This window comes from Bacillus rossius, chromosome 11 (genome assembly GCF_032445375.1).
Source record: "Bacillus rossius redtenbacheri isolate Brsri chromosome 11, Brsri_v3, whole genome shotgun sequence".
In the NCBI taxonomy this organism is placed as follows: Eukaryota; Metazoa; Arthropoda; class Insecta; order Phasmatodea; family Bacillidae; genus Bacillus; species Bacillus rossius.
The window spans coordinates 27,659,417-27,677,259 of record NC_086338.1 but is presented as its reverse complement, the minus strand read 5'-3'; the positions used below and the strand labels follow the sequence as shown (position 1 = coordinate 27,677,259).

The following is a 17,843-nucleotide window of genomic DNA, read 5'->3' as shown; positions in this document are numbered from 1 at the left end:
ATTTGTAAGACTACTTTACTAAAACGTAACTAGTACATATATATGTACATATTTCCAGAATTTGTTGATTAAATGTAAGTTATTCGTTAAATTGTACGTAGCTATGCATATCAAATTGTAAATATCATTTATATTTTTCACTTAACTGTGTCTTAGGTCATTACAAATAATTTAATTCATACATATTTTTAAAAATTAATAATTAGTGTCAGTAATATTTGTACATTTGTTTTGTAAAATTTCTTACGAAATTTTGCTGTATTGTATAACCTAAATACATTTGAATTAGCTTCTCCGTGTTGACTTCTCCCCATTACCCTGGTTAATCAATGTTCTACTGTACATTATTTCTAATGTGCTAGCATCATGATAGTAAAGTAGGTTAATTATATGCAGTAGTGAGTAGGTATTGTAACTTTTCCCCTTCAATAATTAATTTTAAACGAATTCATATTACTACTGAAAAAACACTGCGAGTTAGCTGAAAAACAACAATTGGAAAAATTAGTGTGCAATTGACTTGTTAAAATCATTACCTCCAGTTTACAAACAGTTGTGGTTGCAAAAATTCATCCGTTATCTCAACATTGCCCACAATGTGTACTTAAAGTGCATCAAGTTTAGTACCATTAAGGATTCTACAGATCTAATTGTGTTTGCCATACTGCTGAAATTAGACTTGCAGAATAAAGATTAACAGAAAAAATATATTTGAATTAAGCATGTTAACCCAACACAATCAAAAATTGAAGGTTTTTTTTATAAATAATTTAATTTGTTTTAAGGTTACAAAACATTACAATTACATACATACTTCCTTTAAAAACATAACATTTTGCATCCAGTTCATTGGACAGACACACAGATCAGAGCACTTGTTTGTAACATACTGATAAGGCTTTCAGTACCAATAAAAAAAAAATTACATATCCAATAAATGTATGTACCATCAGTTCTGAACTGAAAATTGAGCATTTAAGTAATAATCAGTTTCTTCAAGAAACTTCCTGCTGTAAGGAACATTGTTTTAAAACATTGTACTTAACACAAACTCTATTATTGATTGCATTACTGCATGCCACATCACGAAGCTACTAATGCATGCAAAAATATTCATTAAAATATCACACATCATTAATTCATTAAGTATCCATTCTGACATAAAAATCTAAATTGCTATTCATTTAACTAAATTATACATAAAACTAACTTCAAGTTTGCAGTATTAAATTTTAAACTGCAAAAATACTTTGAAAAATAGTCAACTACTACACAGCACGGGAAAAAGAAACTATTTCAGACAAGCAGAATAACAATAAAAATAATTAAAATCGAAAAAGCACCAATTCCTTTTTCTATAATCAATATTCCATGAAAATGTAAAAAAAAATACTAAAAGACAAACCTGCAAAATTAGCTTTCAACATATATGCAGAAAACCGTTATTTTTCTAAAATTTCAGAGGGTCATGAATCTTGAGATCGTAAAGCACCTAAGAATAGTTACTGCTGTTTCTCACAGTTATGAAGTTTTCTGACATGCCTGTATTGCCAGTAACGATCGACCCATTCTGAATGAATGTGCATTCAAACCGGTACACCCCTCAAGTTCACAGCCAGCTACCGCAGTAGGCAGATGGACGAACTACGTAACACCCCGCCCAGGAAACCAGGACATGTGAACAATTCTCAACATGGTCAGTAATCAAACCCTGAACCCTGGAGTCTTCACAGCAGACTTCACAGTCTGTCAAAGTACAGGTGCAGGAGTATATATTCTGATTACTGATGTACACAATACTTATTGAGGAATAATTATGTAATTGAATTTAAGTGAATAATTAATAATGAGATAAAATTTATTGCATGTAACTGGATAGTAGCTCAATTTTGTATTAATAAAAACTGTAAAAATTGTCTACTAACATGCTATGTTCACCCAAATAATCCAAGCACAAGTTTTCATAAAATGTGTGTTGAAAAAGCACAGTGTGCAACTTATTTAAAACTTGGAAATGCTGCATAGCACAAGTTCCGTCAAGCTCCAACGTTGGTTAACCTGCTGTCTGAATGAACAAAGGACATCTTGCATGTGGTTTGAAAGTGCATGTTTTTGCGAGAAAGATGTTGCTACCAAAGGTTTGCAGTTGTAATCATATATGGTTGACGTTGCTGGAAAACCCTAAAATGATTAAAATTATGAGGAAATGGGAAATCATGCTACAGGAAAAAAGTACATTATTGTGGAAAGTCGTATACGTATCGAGAGTAAAAAAAATTGATTTTCAGTGATGGCAGTATTGCAGTAAAAATTTTATTTCAAAGGTGAGGATTTGTAGTGTGTGCTTCTTCAAAAGTTTCCTGAATTATCTTGTTTATGATCTTTGTAACGTAGCACTGGTTTTAGACATTCATGGCTGAGAAATTAATGCAGTAAACATAACAGCTGTGGTCGGTAGACATTTTATATTCATGGCGTTTTTCCGTCCATCACTGTTAACATGTTATTTAACAGTACCACCATAAATAAAATATTTACTGCCTGATATATTTACAGATGTGTATTTACATAAAGATTCTTAACATAAATACTGATACATTAAATAGTACTACATACTCTTGTAACAAGAACAAAGAATGCTGGAGAAAATAACCGGTAGACATAATGAATGGTACCAAATATGCAATTATTTTTACAGAAAACCTTAAAAATTAATTAATTCAAATAATTACATTAAGTCCAGAATAAATATTTCCTATAAACTTGAAATATGGTGCCAAGTTCTGTTTTTAAAAATTTGGTGCCAAGCTTATTTTATGCAACAAATATTTTTGGTTATGGTCTAAATAATAGGTGTGCAAGGCTCATTCAGGTAAATACGGTATCTATTCAATGTGAGTTTGTCGACGATCTAATGATGGCCAATGTGTTTAACATTAATGCAGTTAAATCTCCTTAATCAAGCACATTCAGGACTACGGCCATGTTGGATTAGCAATTAGGCCAGATTATTGAACATTGATAGTTTTGTTGGATATGCCAAAGAAAAATTATAATACAATTGAAATAAGCTACCTGATGGCAATAAAACGTACACATGAGCATAATATTGTTTGCTGAATGTCAAAATCCAGTGCTAGATTCCCAAAACGTTCCTTTCGAAAAACACAGTATGTTAGTTAGGCTTTGAAGGTTAGTAAGTACTTAGTCTACATATAAATCAAAATGAGAGCAATGAACTTGCAAGTTCAGGCAACCGTTGAGTACTTGTAAATTTGGCAGTAAGAATCATGTTATTTTTAATATCCCTCGAAGAATAAAGCTCTTATTCTCACTGGCAGGTTTCGAAAAGCCCTATCGAACAAGGACTAGGTGCGACACCATAGAACTTGCAGGAAATTTGTCTCATCATAGTTAATCCATGCAACCTGCTTGCCTAGAACTGCCTCCTGATGGCACAGTTTCTGTCATGATAAAAAATTATAATCTATCGGCTGGTTCTTCTCCGGGAAAAGCCACTACGAATAGTCCTCCTCGGATATCATTTCAAAGTCGTCACTGTCGCCGGAGGAGACCTCCTCGTCCCTGCCGGGAGTCTGTGCCCGACCCGTCGACAGGCCGCCCACCACGGTCGACAGCAGGCTCTGCCCCATCAGCCCCAGGCTCGACATGTTCTTGGAGACCGCCCCCACGACCGTGGACGCCAGCATCCCGCCCAGCGACTGCCTCGGGGCTTCCTGCCGGGGCCTCTCGTCCGAGAACGACAGCCCCCGCGCCAGCTTCTCCTCCTCCTCCTCGGAGCTGTCGCCATTGAAGTGCGAGCTCTGGAACTGGATCTCGGCGACATCGTCTTCGTCCGAGTCGGAGGCCTCGGGGTCCAGCCGCCGTTCGGCGCGGCCGAGCGTCTCGGCGGGGCCGGGCGCCGGGAGGTCGAACTCGCTCTCGTCCAGGCCGTCGACGCTGCCGTCGTCGTGGGAGGGCATCGCGTTCACGCCCGCGCTGAAGGACGTCTGTGTCCCGGTGCCCGACGAATCTGGAAGATGACGAGCCCGGCGCGTAACCGAACACTGACCCAAGTGGAGGGCACGAATCAAGACTAGGGATGCACCTTCGTTGAAACAATACTGCCTGTCATTCCGGTATTATATACGTTCATGATTTGATCAGATGTATAACTTTTTTTTTATTACCTTCTTTTATTTTATTATTATTATTATTACTACTACCGCTGCTACAACCTAAAAGGTACCTCAGGAAACCTAAAGTAAGCAAACACCTTGTAACGGTTCGTTACATACAAAAATAAAAAGATTTAAAGCGTCGATTTTAGTTTTTGTTTTATTCTTTCAAACTATAATGCACAGACGAATCCAAACACTTTCAATAGTTTGTTCATTCACTCGACACACATTCGCCCGTCGAGAATACTCACGGTTCGCGCGATGAGAATTAATAAAAAAAAATAACGTTGATTAAGTCTTTCAACAACCTTTTGCAGGAAATATCCTAAATATGTGCAGCCTAGAACACGGCCGCACCTAGCGAAAAACCGCGAGCCGCCGAAACGCGGCCTCGCCTGGCAGCGATCGCCCGACAACTACTGATGAACTCATGACACGTCTCCTCCACGTAGGGAGTAGACGTCACATGACCTCACCGACGAATCACACGCACGCCTCATTCATGCTTACAGATACAAGCCAATCAGAGAACAAATTACAATACATGAAAAACCCTGTACACACATAACTCGGGGCTTCCCTTGATCTGTCTCTTTTCAATTTCACATCAAAATCGGGGACTCCCATTCTCGTTTTCTCTCCCACACCGTGAGACAGCAGTAATCACTCAGTTCCCACGCAGTGGGGGAATTCCCGTCTTTATCTCGGTTGGCGGGGAAGCACTGTTTCTTTCTCACTCACACTTACAGGCCTCTTATGCCTCTCTTTCTACACATCACCCCAGCCCAGACACAGTACCGTGATCTATAATATTATATTGCAGCACGTTAATTAAAATTAAGAACAGCAATCATAATACAAATTACTTTACAACATTAAACTTATTGAGAAAAACCTAAAAAGTAGGCCCAAACAGACAAAAATCTAGTAAAACGGCTCATTTGTGAATAATTACATAAAAAATAGTAATGATTAAAAATGTCTGTTAAAATACAAGGTACATTCTTAAAACACATAGCAAGTGAAAAATATCAACCCTAAAATATATAACAAACGGTAAAATATCATTAGAAAGACTTTTTAAGAAATATTTACATTCATGAAAATAGTTTAAAAGAAAAATATTTATTTAGGAGGGCAGGGTTCTTGCAACGTTACAACCTGCTGGTAAAGTTGCAGGTTTTACCTTTCTTTCTGTAAACATATCACAATACCTTTCTTGCATTAAATATTATCTAATGGCTTTAAGAAGATACTTTAAGAAGAACAATACTGCCTGTCAATAAGGCCTGTGTGAATACCAGTTTCTTGATGTGAAGCAAATATCAAAAGTGAATATAAAAAATATTCAAGGCTGTATTACACTTAGTTTTATAAAATACTGTAATGAAGTAAAAAAGTAATATTTTAACATTTGTAATGATTATAAAACCAATTGGGCCCTATGTTTAACACCATTTAATAGAAATAGTGCAAAGTAAACCTACGTGCAAAATTTGATTTTTTTTAAGTAGCCCACTTTATTCCCACAAAACAAACGTGACACCAGGGTTGAAAGAAAAAAACAGGTTTTCGTAAAAAAAAAATTGGTTGTCTGTAAAGTCGGTTTATGGATTATAGTTTAACGTGTCAACGTCATAACAAAACATTGATGTAATGATTGCATACTTTTATGAATAAAATTGAATCATTTTTATTGAATTATCACTGTTTTGTATGGATACAAAGGAGGAGTGCAATGAAATCTACAATTTAATTGATAAATTTAGAATTTACTTTTATTTGCACTAATTAATTCAAATATGTTTATTGCTTTAACGAAGAGATTATTTTAACTATAACTTTTATACGTGTTTGCTATTTAACTTCTTCCAATCTGTGTTATTCTGTTAAGGATAGGACGATGATAGGAAAAGTAGGAAACGAATGTGAGTGTTTCAAGTTTAATGTGCTTTGAAAAAGTCAAATTGATGGTTGTTCCAATCGAGTGGAAGAGAGATAGATGCGACGCAAGCGTACAATGAGCGTAACGGGACACAGTGTAATGGGACAATGTGCGTAACAGGACACTTTTTTGTGTGCGAGCCGGCATTCATCGATTTATTAGACGTCACGTGAAAAACCAAACTTTTTTTTTTGTAAAAACCAGGTTTTTTTTGTTTAAACAAAGTTTTTTTATTACATTAGTTATTTTAGTTCTCAGCATGTTCATGTTTCTGCCACTCATGCTGAACCAAATAAGTTATAACATCAAAGAACTAATAAGTCCAGCAAATCTGCACATCTGACTGGGACTTAACCACAGAAAGGGTACTTAGGTAAATATTTTACGTCATGGCATTTCCACAAAGTAAAAATAAAATTATAAAACATCAATTTTCCAACACTAGAGGCGTTCCTGCATTTACCCTGAAAATGGTATTAATAAATTCCTACTAGTTTCTCAGAATTCCCAGTTTTTAGCTCACATTTCACATGTCGCTGCCTGCCATTAATTGTTTATCCATGTCTGTGTGTTTATTTTGGAGAAGTCAATGGTATTGGTTTATAATAAAAGTAGGTAGTTAATATGATGACGTATTGCAGTTGTAGGGGAATATTAATGTTTATATTTTCTGTTTGTTGATTGTTCAAATATCATTGAATTATGAAAGTTTTTTTTTTATCAATTCATTTAAAGTAGTGTTTTGAATCACGTAGTAAATGAACAATTCATATGTTAGGTTAGCAACGTAAAAAAATACTCTCAAGTATTGTGGAGAGTTGGTTGGGTTATTATATTATATAGCCTTAACTAATCGACCATTCACAATATTTGAAGTTCAGTACAAATTCACAAACTGACGAGTAAACAATTAATGGCGGCAGGAGTGGCAAAGCACAGATATTGAAATGTGAGCTAAAAAAATGATATTTCTAAGAAACTAGTAGGAATTTATTAACACTGCTTTCTGGGTAAATACAGGAACTACTCCAGAGTTGGAAAATGGCACCATTATCGCTTAAAATATTTTAAGACTACCAACATATTAAAAAAATCTTAGAAATAACTAGGGATGGCCCAATCAAATCCTCAAATACCATCAAATCCTTAATATTCAAAGGATTTGAAATTCGAGGAAAAATATTTGAACGATAATATTTGAGTAAGTTAAGTAGATTATGATAACCTCTGAAGTTTAGTTCAATTTTATTTCTTCATACCTATCTCATTACCATTCCCCAAGATACTGTACTTTTAACATGTAATTAATTTAATAAGATTAAAATATGTATTAATTCTTGAAACTTAATCTGTGAATAATCCATTTAAAGTGTAGAATCTTTCAATACCATAGTCAATATTTTTCCATTTATTGCAAATTAGTTTAATTTTGACCCTTGACACCTAGATTTGAATCCAAGGGTGTATTCGAGGTACTTCTTGAGATTCAAATTCGAGATTTGGATTCGAGAAAATTGGGATTTGGCCCATCACTAGAAAAAAAAAACCTTACTAGCAATCGGGAGACATGACAGCAAATCAAAGAGAGAATGCTAGTCTCACCTCCGGGCTCAGAGTCGAGAGTAAGTGATTCTGCGAAGTGGTTGGTCTCTTCAAGGTCGTTTTCCTTGTCAGAGTCCTCTCCCGCACGCTGGAGGAACACCAAGTTCTCGCCCGACTGGTCGGGCAGGTACTCTTCCTCGCTGTCGTTATCTGCGGCACCCAACACCAACGATGGATACAGTCTTTCAATGATTCTTGCAATGGAAGAAGCTTGATTAAAATTTTATTTTAAGACACATGCCATTGGAATATGCAAACACACAGAAAACAAGCCTAAATCAGCCAATGTCAAAGGTTAAATACATGGATAGCACAGAGAACTCAGGAATAGGTCAGAAAAATATCTCAGCACAGACTAACACGTAGGTCGATGACATGACAGCTGAAAAAAAAAGTAAATAAGACAAAAAAACGACCTAGGACAAAACAGCGACAAACAGGCAAACCCAATGATGATACTATACAGATAATCTTGACAACACAGAGATGCACAGGCGAACCCAGCAATGTGACTTAAGATATTCTGGACACCACCACGACAGCACAGTAAAACACGGTAGGCTTCGTACGGCAAAACAGCCGAGACGTTTCGGGAACTGAGATCTGTTTCCGTCAGCAGGCATCACTCTTGTCTATTAATGTGCTTGAAAGGAACTATCTGCTACCCAACATTGTTACATGCATCAAAAGATATGGTGAAACAAATCTGAGGTGTTAAATTTTTTCTGATCTATCCAATTATCCAGATATGCCTGTCATAAAAAAAAAAGGAGCTTATTGAAGTTAAATTTTTTTAACGATTGGGCAATTTTTGAGTTAGTAAGTGAAATGGCGCAGCAAAATTAAAATTCAATGCACTAAAAAATTACCTTGACCAACACAGATAAGCAAAAATAAAAGTAAATTAGTTATAACAATTTTGAGAAATTTTGGAGAAAAGCTGTGAATTAAAATTAGTTTACTCATTCATATTCACAATTGAATAGAGCCATTTATGGCATCAACAACAATGATGAGAATTAAGGTGAGCAGAGCAACTAATGCAAAATCTTGAGAAATGTGAACGTTAAAAAATAAGGATCTACTTAAAAATTACTATGTACAAGAGATGAACAGACGTAAAATGTTTAACAACTGGCGTCATACTTAAGGACTTTATGATTTCACCTAAGACGTAAGGATATACTACTGGCTCGCTGTAGGAAAGGTTTTGATGGAGATTGAAAACTGACGAAAACTAGCTTCTACTGCGCAGCTTAGGTTCCCCCCTTTCCCTTCTTTGCGACAGAGAGGGAAGTGACAGAAATTCTCTGTCGCAAAGAAGGGAGTGAGTGGGGAACCTAAGCTGCGCAGTAGAATCTCGTTTTCGTCAGTTTTTAATCTCCATCAAAACCTTTCCTACAGCGAGCTAGTAGTTAAGGTTTGAGGAGGGTTTTCTCTTCCAGGTACGTATTCCAGTTCTGCCCTGCCACATACTTCAGGCAGCCTTCACCGCCCTGCTCTGCAGTGCCCGATAGCTGCCGGCATCGGCGTAGCTGTGTTCATAAAGTTGGGGGGGACAAATAATGATTTTGATGTCATGTAAACCCATTCCCCTCCTACTAAGACGGGGGGTCCGGGGGTCCTCCACCGGAAAATTTTGATTTTAAAAGTGCAAAATAGCGCTTTTTAAGCAGTTTTTGTATCTAACCATTGGATACATCGATGTTAAAATTATTATTGTTTCCTTAAGATAAAATTTGATGAGTGAAGAAATTACAAATAAAGTTGGGCAGAATAATATTATAACATAAAAATATCACGGTCTAGAAAGTTGGGGGGGACAGTCCCCTCCACCCAAAAAGTTCAGGGGGACACGTCCCCCCTGTCCCCCCGGTTCCTACGCCACTGGCTGCCGGCCACGCGAGGCAGAGGCGTGCGCTACTGACCCGCCCTGAAGACCGCAGGCAGGGCCCGCAGTCTGTCGAGCGCAGACTCCGGCAGCAGGTGGTTGCACGCCCCGGGCAGCGTCATGGCGCCCATCACCAGCACGTACAGGATCAGGAGGCCGGGCACGGCGCGGCCAATCACGGTCAGGCCCAGGAAGAACGAGCACATTCCCACGCAGAACTGGAAAAACCAGTCAACTTTTTCAATTAGTCATTTCATTAGGGTTTAAATGCCTCAACAACTCTCGGTCATCAGAGATGATGAGAACAGAATGGAGTTTATCAAAAACTAATGTTTTGGGGAGTCTGCAGTAATGCTGTTTACCCATTTTTTTTTGCACTGTATCTGACGGATTCTGATAAGTGCTGCTATCTGCCATCTCACAGTATCTTAGAACATCAGTGTTCTCCCTGTAAAGAGTTGTGGGCCATAAACATGTTTTGGAGTGATATCTTTATAATTTTTGCTTCAGGTACACATCAGTGTTAGTAGATGGCTTCGAGAATTCATTTAGTACTTTTCACTTAGTGAAATCTACTGTCATAGTTTTTAAGTTCTATGTTGCAGAAATGTAAGACCTACATTTTTATTATTTTTGCACATAATCTCATTGATGGCGAATGCGTTTGGGGTTAAAGCCGATCACAGTGATCGGTATTCCTCACATGATTGTTGGGACATATAATTTCCCCTATGGAAATGTTTGATGTTGATGAGAATGGCATGGGAACTGTGCAGGAACCAGCAAAGTTTCCACCCCAAAAAGTAAAAAGATTGCATGCTCTGTGACAAGTTGGGAAAGAGGTAAAAACATCCTAATCTGTGCCATGAATGTTGCAGGAAAGTTCATTCCACCTATGATCATATTCCCTCGCCAAAGAATGAGCCCTATTCTTCAGAAAGGTGGCCCCCCCCTGGAGTTATTATTCTTGTTCTAAAAATGGGTGTTCAAATGAAGAGTTATTTTTGGACTGGCTCAAACAATTCAATGAACACACATAACCACACTCAGAGAAACCATTATTTCTAATACATGACAACCATAACATTTATATCACACTAGAAGCTTATGAACTCTGCAGGAAGAATGGTATTATATTAATATCTATTCCACCTCATACGTGCCATCATTTGTAACCACTGAATGACACCTTTTATGGGTCTCTAAAGAAGGCTTACAACAGGAGTGTGATGTATTTATGAAAGAAATCACTGGAAAATCATCCACCCTGATGACTTTTCTGACCCTTTTTTGCAAAGCATATCCATGTGTGCTTACATTACGATGGGAATTTATGCTTTTAAATCAAAAGTTTTTTTTTTCCTTTGAATGAAGATTTCCTACATAAGAACATATGCCAAGTGATTCAATCTTAGAGCTTCCTATGCTAAAAAAAAAACTGAAAATAATAAGTTTCTGATGATGTCTTTGCATTGTAGATACCAGGTCCATCCAGTAGGCATATCAATGATTTTTTTTTTAAATTGAAAAAAGTCTGGTTAAAAGTGCAATATAAGGGTATCAACTATCAAGTGATATAACAAAGATAATTACGCCACCAAAAAAGAAGAAAAATATTGGTTTGGAAACTGCAGCAAGTATCTCTGTTCTGTCACTTAATACTTGTGGCTGAGTGACGGGTTCTGATTGTAGGGTCCCTGTCATCGTCAAGGCAAGCTGTCTGCAAGCACGGTAGGGACGACTCTTGTGTGGCAGTGTCCGCGTTACTTCTCAGGCGAACGTTAAAACAGTTTATTGCACACAAAGGTCAAAAAATATCAAAGTCAAACAGAAGCAAGTATCTGGGCATGCCCGAAAGGATTTGTGAATGGTAGGATTCCCCCAGTAATGAACGTTTGGTATGCACTCACCACTTCTGGTTGCTCACTTCGCACTGTGCGTAGCCACACGTAGTAATCCCTGGCAAGGCAGTGTGCCATGCTGAGGTAGTGGCTTATCTCAGGTACTGTCAGGATGCTGCCAAACAAACGTACAAATGTGGCAACGATCAGAATCAGCGGGCTCTGTGTCTACAATGCTCTCCCCACTGCTACAAGCAATAAAATATCACAAATTGATATGTTACTAGCTGAAGTACCCGGCCTTTCCCGGGCCAAGCACAGGTGAAGGAAATGTTTAAAAAAAAATTGTATGTAGATAGTAATTGTATTCTTAGTTTTAGCATCACGTGTGCAATATTTCATTATGAGTTGCCCAAATATTGATTCAAGGGGTAGAAAAAAGGTGTTTGTTAAGGAAGGGGGGGGAAGACAGAAAAAAGGTTTACGAAATTCTCATGTATTCAAATAACATTTTGTTGAATATCAGATGTGGATACTAGTGTTCTTTATTTTTAACGTCAAGAGTGCAAAATTTTGTCTAAATAATGTCAAAATAATGCTTTATGGGGTAAGAAAGGAAAATGGGGGTTGCTTTTCGTAATCTCATGTTTTTAGTGAATGTTTTCTTCAATTGGATGTTGTCGATAACTTCCCCTTTTTCTGTATGTCAACTGTTCAAAATTTCACCAACGGAAGCCTAAAATCTGCTTTAAGTGGTAGTAAATTGAAATGGGGATAGTTATTTCTAAATTTCATTTAGCAAGGAAAAAGGGTAGGTTTACAGTTTTTTTTTTTTTAATGAAAATCAGATGACAGTAATTTCCCTTCTCTTTTGAATTAAAGTGTGCAAGATGTTATCAAGTAATACCAATTCTATACTTTCAGTGGTGGGAAAGGTAGACAGGGGTGGTTTTTCCAAATCTCATACAGATGGATTGATAGAGATAAATTTTTAATTAAATGTACAGTTAATTTTTTTTTAACTTGAACGTCAAGTTTGCCTAATTTCATTATATAATACCATAATACTGCTTAAGGGGTAGTAAGGGGAATTAGGGATGGTTTAACAAAATCTAATGTAGATTCAGGGATGTAATAATTTCTTTAAAATGGGACATACAGTTATCTTCCTCTAAATTGCAAAATTTCATCAAAAAGTAAAAAAACTCTGTTTTAGGGGGTGGTAAAGGGGGGATGGCTGTGGTTTTTCGAAGTATTTTTTTCTAAATTATATGTTGAGCAATAATTTTCTTCTTATTTGAATGACATGTAAGAAAATTTTCATCAAGAAGTACTATGTTTCTACCTTGAAGGAAGGGAAAGGTGATAGGGTGGTTTTTCGACATTCCTCTTTTTTCTAAATTTGTTTAAGACAGCAATTCCCCCTATAAATTTAAATGCAGTGTGTACTAAATTTCATCAAAAAAATATAAAAATTTTGTTTTAAGGGGCGGGGGGAAGGGAGAAGTAGATGGTTTTTTCAAAATCTCACCTAGATGGTGATGCTCCTTGTGTTTCCAAGGTCAAGTGTGGCAAATTTCATTGTGATTGGATTAATTATTTAGGAACGTATTCAGAACAAACAAACATTCATTTTTATACCTATAGATTTCAAAAACCTTAACTAGATCTGTCTATCTTGTTTATCTTTGGATTATTTATTCGGTCATGTTCCACTTTACTGCAAAACACTTAACATTTCAAGCAACAAGTACACCAATCAAGCCACTTTCCTACAATGTGTGTCGCTCTAGATTGCACCGCAGAGAAAACAGTGAACACTGAGGCCAGACATATTGTAGGGTTACGTTTTAAGGGGTCCACCTGTTCAGGGGTGTATCTGTGTTAGTGAGGCAAGATGATAAGCGTGACGCTCGCTGGTGCTTCTAGCGCGGAATCGCTTATAACCGTAAGAGAATGAACTGGCCCGCACTCTTCTCATCCTGCTTGGAGCAACTGTGAGATCTGAGCGGTAATCGAAACAGTAGATGGCAGATAAATGAAAATAAAGGTGTAATGCAAGGCCCTTGGATGCATTCGAGAAGCTCTACCGGGCATTTTATGTCAAAAGACCACTCTGAAGACACACGTTTTACCCAATATAAAAAATAAAAAAAACAGCTACTCATTTGCCCTCAGCACATTCTTAAACGCAGTTCGTGAAGAGACACCACTCGGATATCTTTAGTGGTTTTCAAATTACATGGCTTCTTCTGAACCTCTGCAAACCGTGCGTGTGCCCACGTATATGTGCTTATTTTCACTGATAGGTGCTCAGTTACATTTTAAATTGTATATTAAAAAAAGTTTTACTTTTAACCACATTGTACTAATCATGTATGTTTTAAGTTATCCCTGCATCCAAGTTAATACATTCATAATTACTAACATTAGTTAATATAATAACAAGCCTACATAAACACACAATGAAAATACAACATAATTTTTTTATACCGATACATAATTACAAAATACTATCATGCATTTGTAATAAAATAAATAACTTGTGCTAAATGTATCAGAATGTGTTAATGTTTCATAGCGAAACATATATAAGTACGACTAAACAGGTGTAAGCAATAAAACGTAAGTATGTATGGTACCTAGTATGTATGTACGATAAAAGTTAGATGAACATTCAAGTTTTATGAAAAGATCTGTTTAGCCTAGAGCCGTAAAAACCTAGCCTTTGTGGAAAAACCGACCATTCACAGAATTACATAAACAATGGTCAAATGAGTTACCATAAAAATTAGACAAAAAATTCTACTAATTCGACACTATGAATTCTAAGCATGGCTCTAGAAAAAAATTAGTGTTTAGTGAAAAAAAATATGAAACGCAACATAAAATTCATGAAATATTCAAATAACTGTGGAATACCGCACACATTCAGATGGCCAAATCTTCATAAAAAAAAAACAGTTTAAAAATGCACCATTACAAATTCTGCATTCAAAAACTAAATTAGAATTTCAGAACGACTAGACAAGGTTTGCTACATTCCAAAGACTGAGCCTAGATACAAAAGCAAATTCTTGCGATTTACACGGCCAGAACGTTCCAGTAACAAACTCTAATTATTTAGAAAGACCTTCAAATAAAGAAAAAAAAGACATAAATAATTCATAAGATTGCAGAAAATAAATTATTTTTAGATAAGTCCAAAATTTGGGAAACAGCACGAATTTTTTTCTCGGCATTATTTAGGCATGTGTGAGTGATGTGACAGCATTTGAAATGTAGCTAACCTAACCACATCTAATGTTCAAAACAGTGAACTATTGTATTGCAATGTTGTTTAGCAGTCATTAAGTAGACTGAGAGGAATTTAAAAATACAATTTTCCCAATATTAATTAATTTTTTTTTAGAAGAACATCTTTTCTATCAAATTATTATTTACTATTTACAAAATTACTTTTATAATAGTATTATACATAAAAAAATTATTATTATTTAAAATGTTTAAACGTTGAAGGTAGGTATTCAACTTCTTTACATCATACTCAGTAATTTTATTTAGATTTGTTTCTATAAAGGTTGTTGACACACTTTTTTTTTTTCACATTTAGAAGTAGCCAATAATAATATTCCTCTTAATTTAAAATTAGTTGTACAACATTTCACCAAGAAGTACCAAAATTCCACTTTAAAGGGTGGAAAAATTTAATGGGGATGGTTTTTAGGAATATTGTGTAGACAATGACATTTCTCTGTTTTTGAAGGTCAAGAGAGCAAATTTCATCAAGCTTTAAATTTGTATAAAAAAATGCCTACAATCATAAACTCTTATTTAAATGTATGTATATTAACATATTCACATACACCCAATCAATCATTTAGTTATATAATTATAAGATTAATTTTTAGTACGTACCAGTAAAAAATTAATGTTATATGCCTACCTAGTGTAAAGTATGTAACCAATACAATGTACTGAGCAGTGTATTTAAAGTTATTAGTTTGACAACTTACTTCAAATAACAATAACATGATTTTCTCAATTACAGTGTTCACTTAAAGTGTAATAATGAGTCATATGTGAAAATGTTTAAAAAAAAAATTAATTAACCAGGATTTGATCCCATGAGTTTAAAATTAACAGCTAAGCATAATAACACAATGCTAAATATAAAAGCTCTGTAATAAAGGTAAAATACTGGGTTATTATTGTTTAATCCCAAAACAATAATGTTATTTTTTAAGTTGTTACTTTTTCTATGTGTAACTATTAAGGTCTATAAAATTTATTCCAGAATATTTTTGCCATCACAGGGATTTATTTGGCACACAGATACACTTGATTATGTCCCCCGGAGTTTATGCAAAAGAATATAAAATAGGTTATTGCCGGTACACGCAGATGACTTCGGCACCAAAGCACCTAGAGAAATTTAACATCAAAAAATGATTTCAAGCAGTTAGCAACATTGTATTGTTTTAATCAAACCTGCACAAACTTTACCAGCCATAATAAATTACAACTGCGTAAAACTGGGAGAAAACGTACATTGAAAATTGACCAAATATCCTTATCGCAAATGTTTTAATGTGGTAGGATCAAGCGATACTGCTAGAATGAATGTGCTGCGTAATAATTCTCCCGTTTTCTGACGACTTTCCTACTTATATTGTCCTACTACAATATTTGATAACACCATCAAACAATTGTGTATAATATTTCCTCTTTTGTCTATCATTTAGTTGAACACATGCCTTCTTTTTATTTTGTGTAACCCATCAGGTAACTCAAATGTTTGTGGAGAAGAAAACAAAGTTTCTATACATACCTTGGATGTACAGGTGTCCAGTCTTGTGTTTCAACCCCTGTAGGATGGGGTAAATAACATTTCTCCGAAACAAAATTATATGCACTTATCACAAGAAGAGCCATAAACACGAAACAATAGAAGGACAACTCAAAACTGGTGGAAAACCTGCAAAATAAAAACACAATAAAAACCTATACATCAGGCAACTCCCGTATGAAAATTACAGCTCTGACACTCCTGTAGAGAGAGAAGCTACTAACCAAAACAAAACATTAACCACAATTACGCTCACGAGACTATACACAGGATTTTCCCATATCAACAATTTTTGAACTTCGACAACATAATTTTCAAATCTCCCCAAAGTTCGTGCTAAAGTATCTTGTTTAGATGTGCTAGCAGCAGCTGCATGGTTCCGTTTTTTCCACGGCAAAAGTCGCGAAAACCACTCTTGCACTCGTTTAGCCATCGATATTAACGTCACTGCTTCCAATTTTATTTATCAACACCAAAACACAATACTGCGTATTATCAAAATATTTTGCGTTACATTCCGACCGCACGTGACCGTCCACTTCTCACATAAAACTGACTGTTATTCTCTGCGTCTCTTCACCTACGCTGTTTCTCCCTTCTGGTCTGTGCTTCTGGTTTTCTACGCGTTATTTTTGTTGTTCTCCCTCGGTCGGTCTCGTCCGCGAACAGTTGAGCATCGCAGTATCGCAGTGCGCACCACAGCTGTGACGACTGACAACCACAACACATCTGGCGAATGGCTATGTTGCGCAATCGCTCGGTGTCGGCTACAGCTCAATGTTACGTGTGTCAAGTTGGCGACCACACATTGGAATTTCAAGGTCAAAATTTGTCACGAATTAGTGCTCAATTTGTGCTAATTTGTGCCGTAGAAATCAGAATTTGTGCTGCATTACGTAAAAAGTTATAGCATTTATTAAGGTGGTCGCCAACTTGACGTCAAGTTGGCGACCACCCAAAGAAAATATCAATTTTTTGAAATGAATTTTATGTCACGAATTAGTGCTCAATTTGTGCTGCCAGAAGCCAAAAATTCGAGCTTATCGCAACGTAAACTAAAAAGTTATAGCCCTTGATATGTTTGAAGCGAATTGACAGCTGGCGACCACACATTGGAATTTCAAGGTCAAAATTTGTCAAAAATTAGTGCTCCATTTGTGCTAATTTGTGCCGTAGAAATCAGAGTTTGTGCTGCATTACGTAAAAAGTTATAGCATATATTAAGGTGGTCGCCAACTTGACGTCAAGTTGGCGACCACCCAAAGAAAATATCAATTTTTTGGAATGAATTTTATGTCACGAATTAGTGCTCAATTTGTGCTAATTTGTGCCGTCGAAATCAGAATTTGTGCTGCATTACGTAAAAAGTTATAGCAAATATTAAGGTGGTCGCCAACTTGACGTCAAGTTGGCGACCACCCAATGAAAATATCAATTTTTTGGAATGAATTTTATATCACGAATTAGTGCTCAATTTGTGCTAATTTGTGCCGTAGAAATCAGAGTTTGTGCTGCATTACGTAAAAAGTTATAG

At 36.1% G+C, this 17,843-nt stretch overlaps 1 protein-coding gene across 1 annotated transcript; it reads right to left on the bottom strand.

Annotated features, from left to right (window-relative positions):
* Positions 1–2,545: 2,545 nt before the first annotated feature.
* Positions 2,546–17,058, bottom strand: LOC134536727 (reticulophagy regulator 3-like). Its single transcript, XM_063376610.1, has 6 exons — positions 16,534–17,058; positions 16,292–16,438; positions 11,530–11,635; positions 9,657–9,837; positions 7,729–7,878; positions 2,546–4,033 (listed from the first exon to the last, which is right to left on the bottom strand). The coding sequence occupies exons 1-6, from the start codon at positions 16,740–16,742 to the stop codon at positions 3,519–3,521; spliced, it is 1,308 nt and encodes a 435-aa protein (XP_063232680.1). The 5' UTR covers positions 16,743–17,058; the 3' UTR covers positions 2,546–3,518.
* Between the last annotated feature and the right edge of the window lie 785 nt (positions 17,059–17,843).

Bases quoted from the DNA above. Each gene is read 5' to 3' on its own strand.
- LOC134536727 (XM_063376610.1), bottom strand. From the start codon at position 16,742: ATGGCTAAACGAGTGCAAGAGTGGTTTTCGCGACTTTTGCCGTGGAAA. The intron at 16,439-16,533 runs GTTAGTAGCTTC...TTTATTTTGCAG, and splicing joins GTGGTTAATGTTTTGTTTTG to GTTTTCCACCAGTTTTGAGT. The intron at 4,034-7,728 runs GTGAGACTAGCA...GTCATCTTCCAG, and splicing joins TCTCGACTCTGAGCCCGGAG to ATTCGTCGGGCACCGGGACA.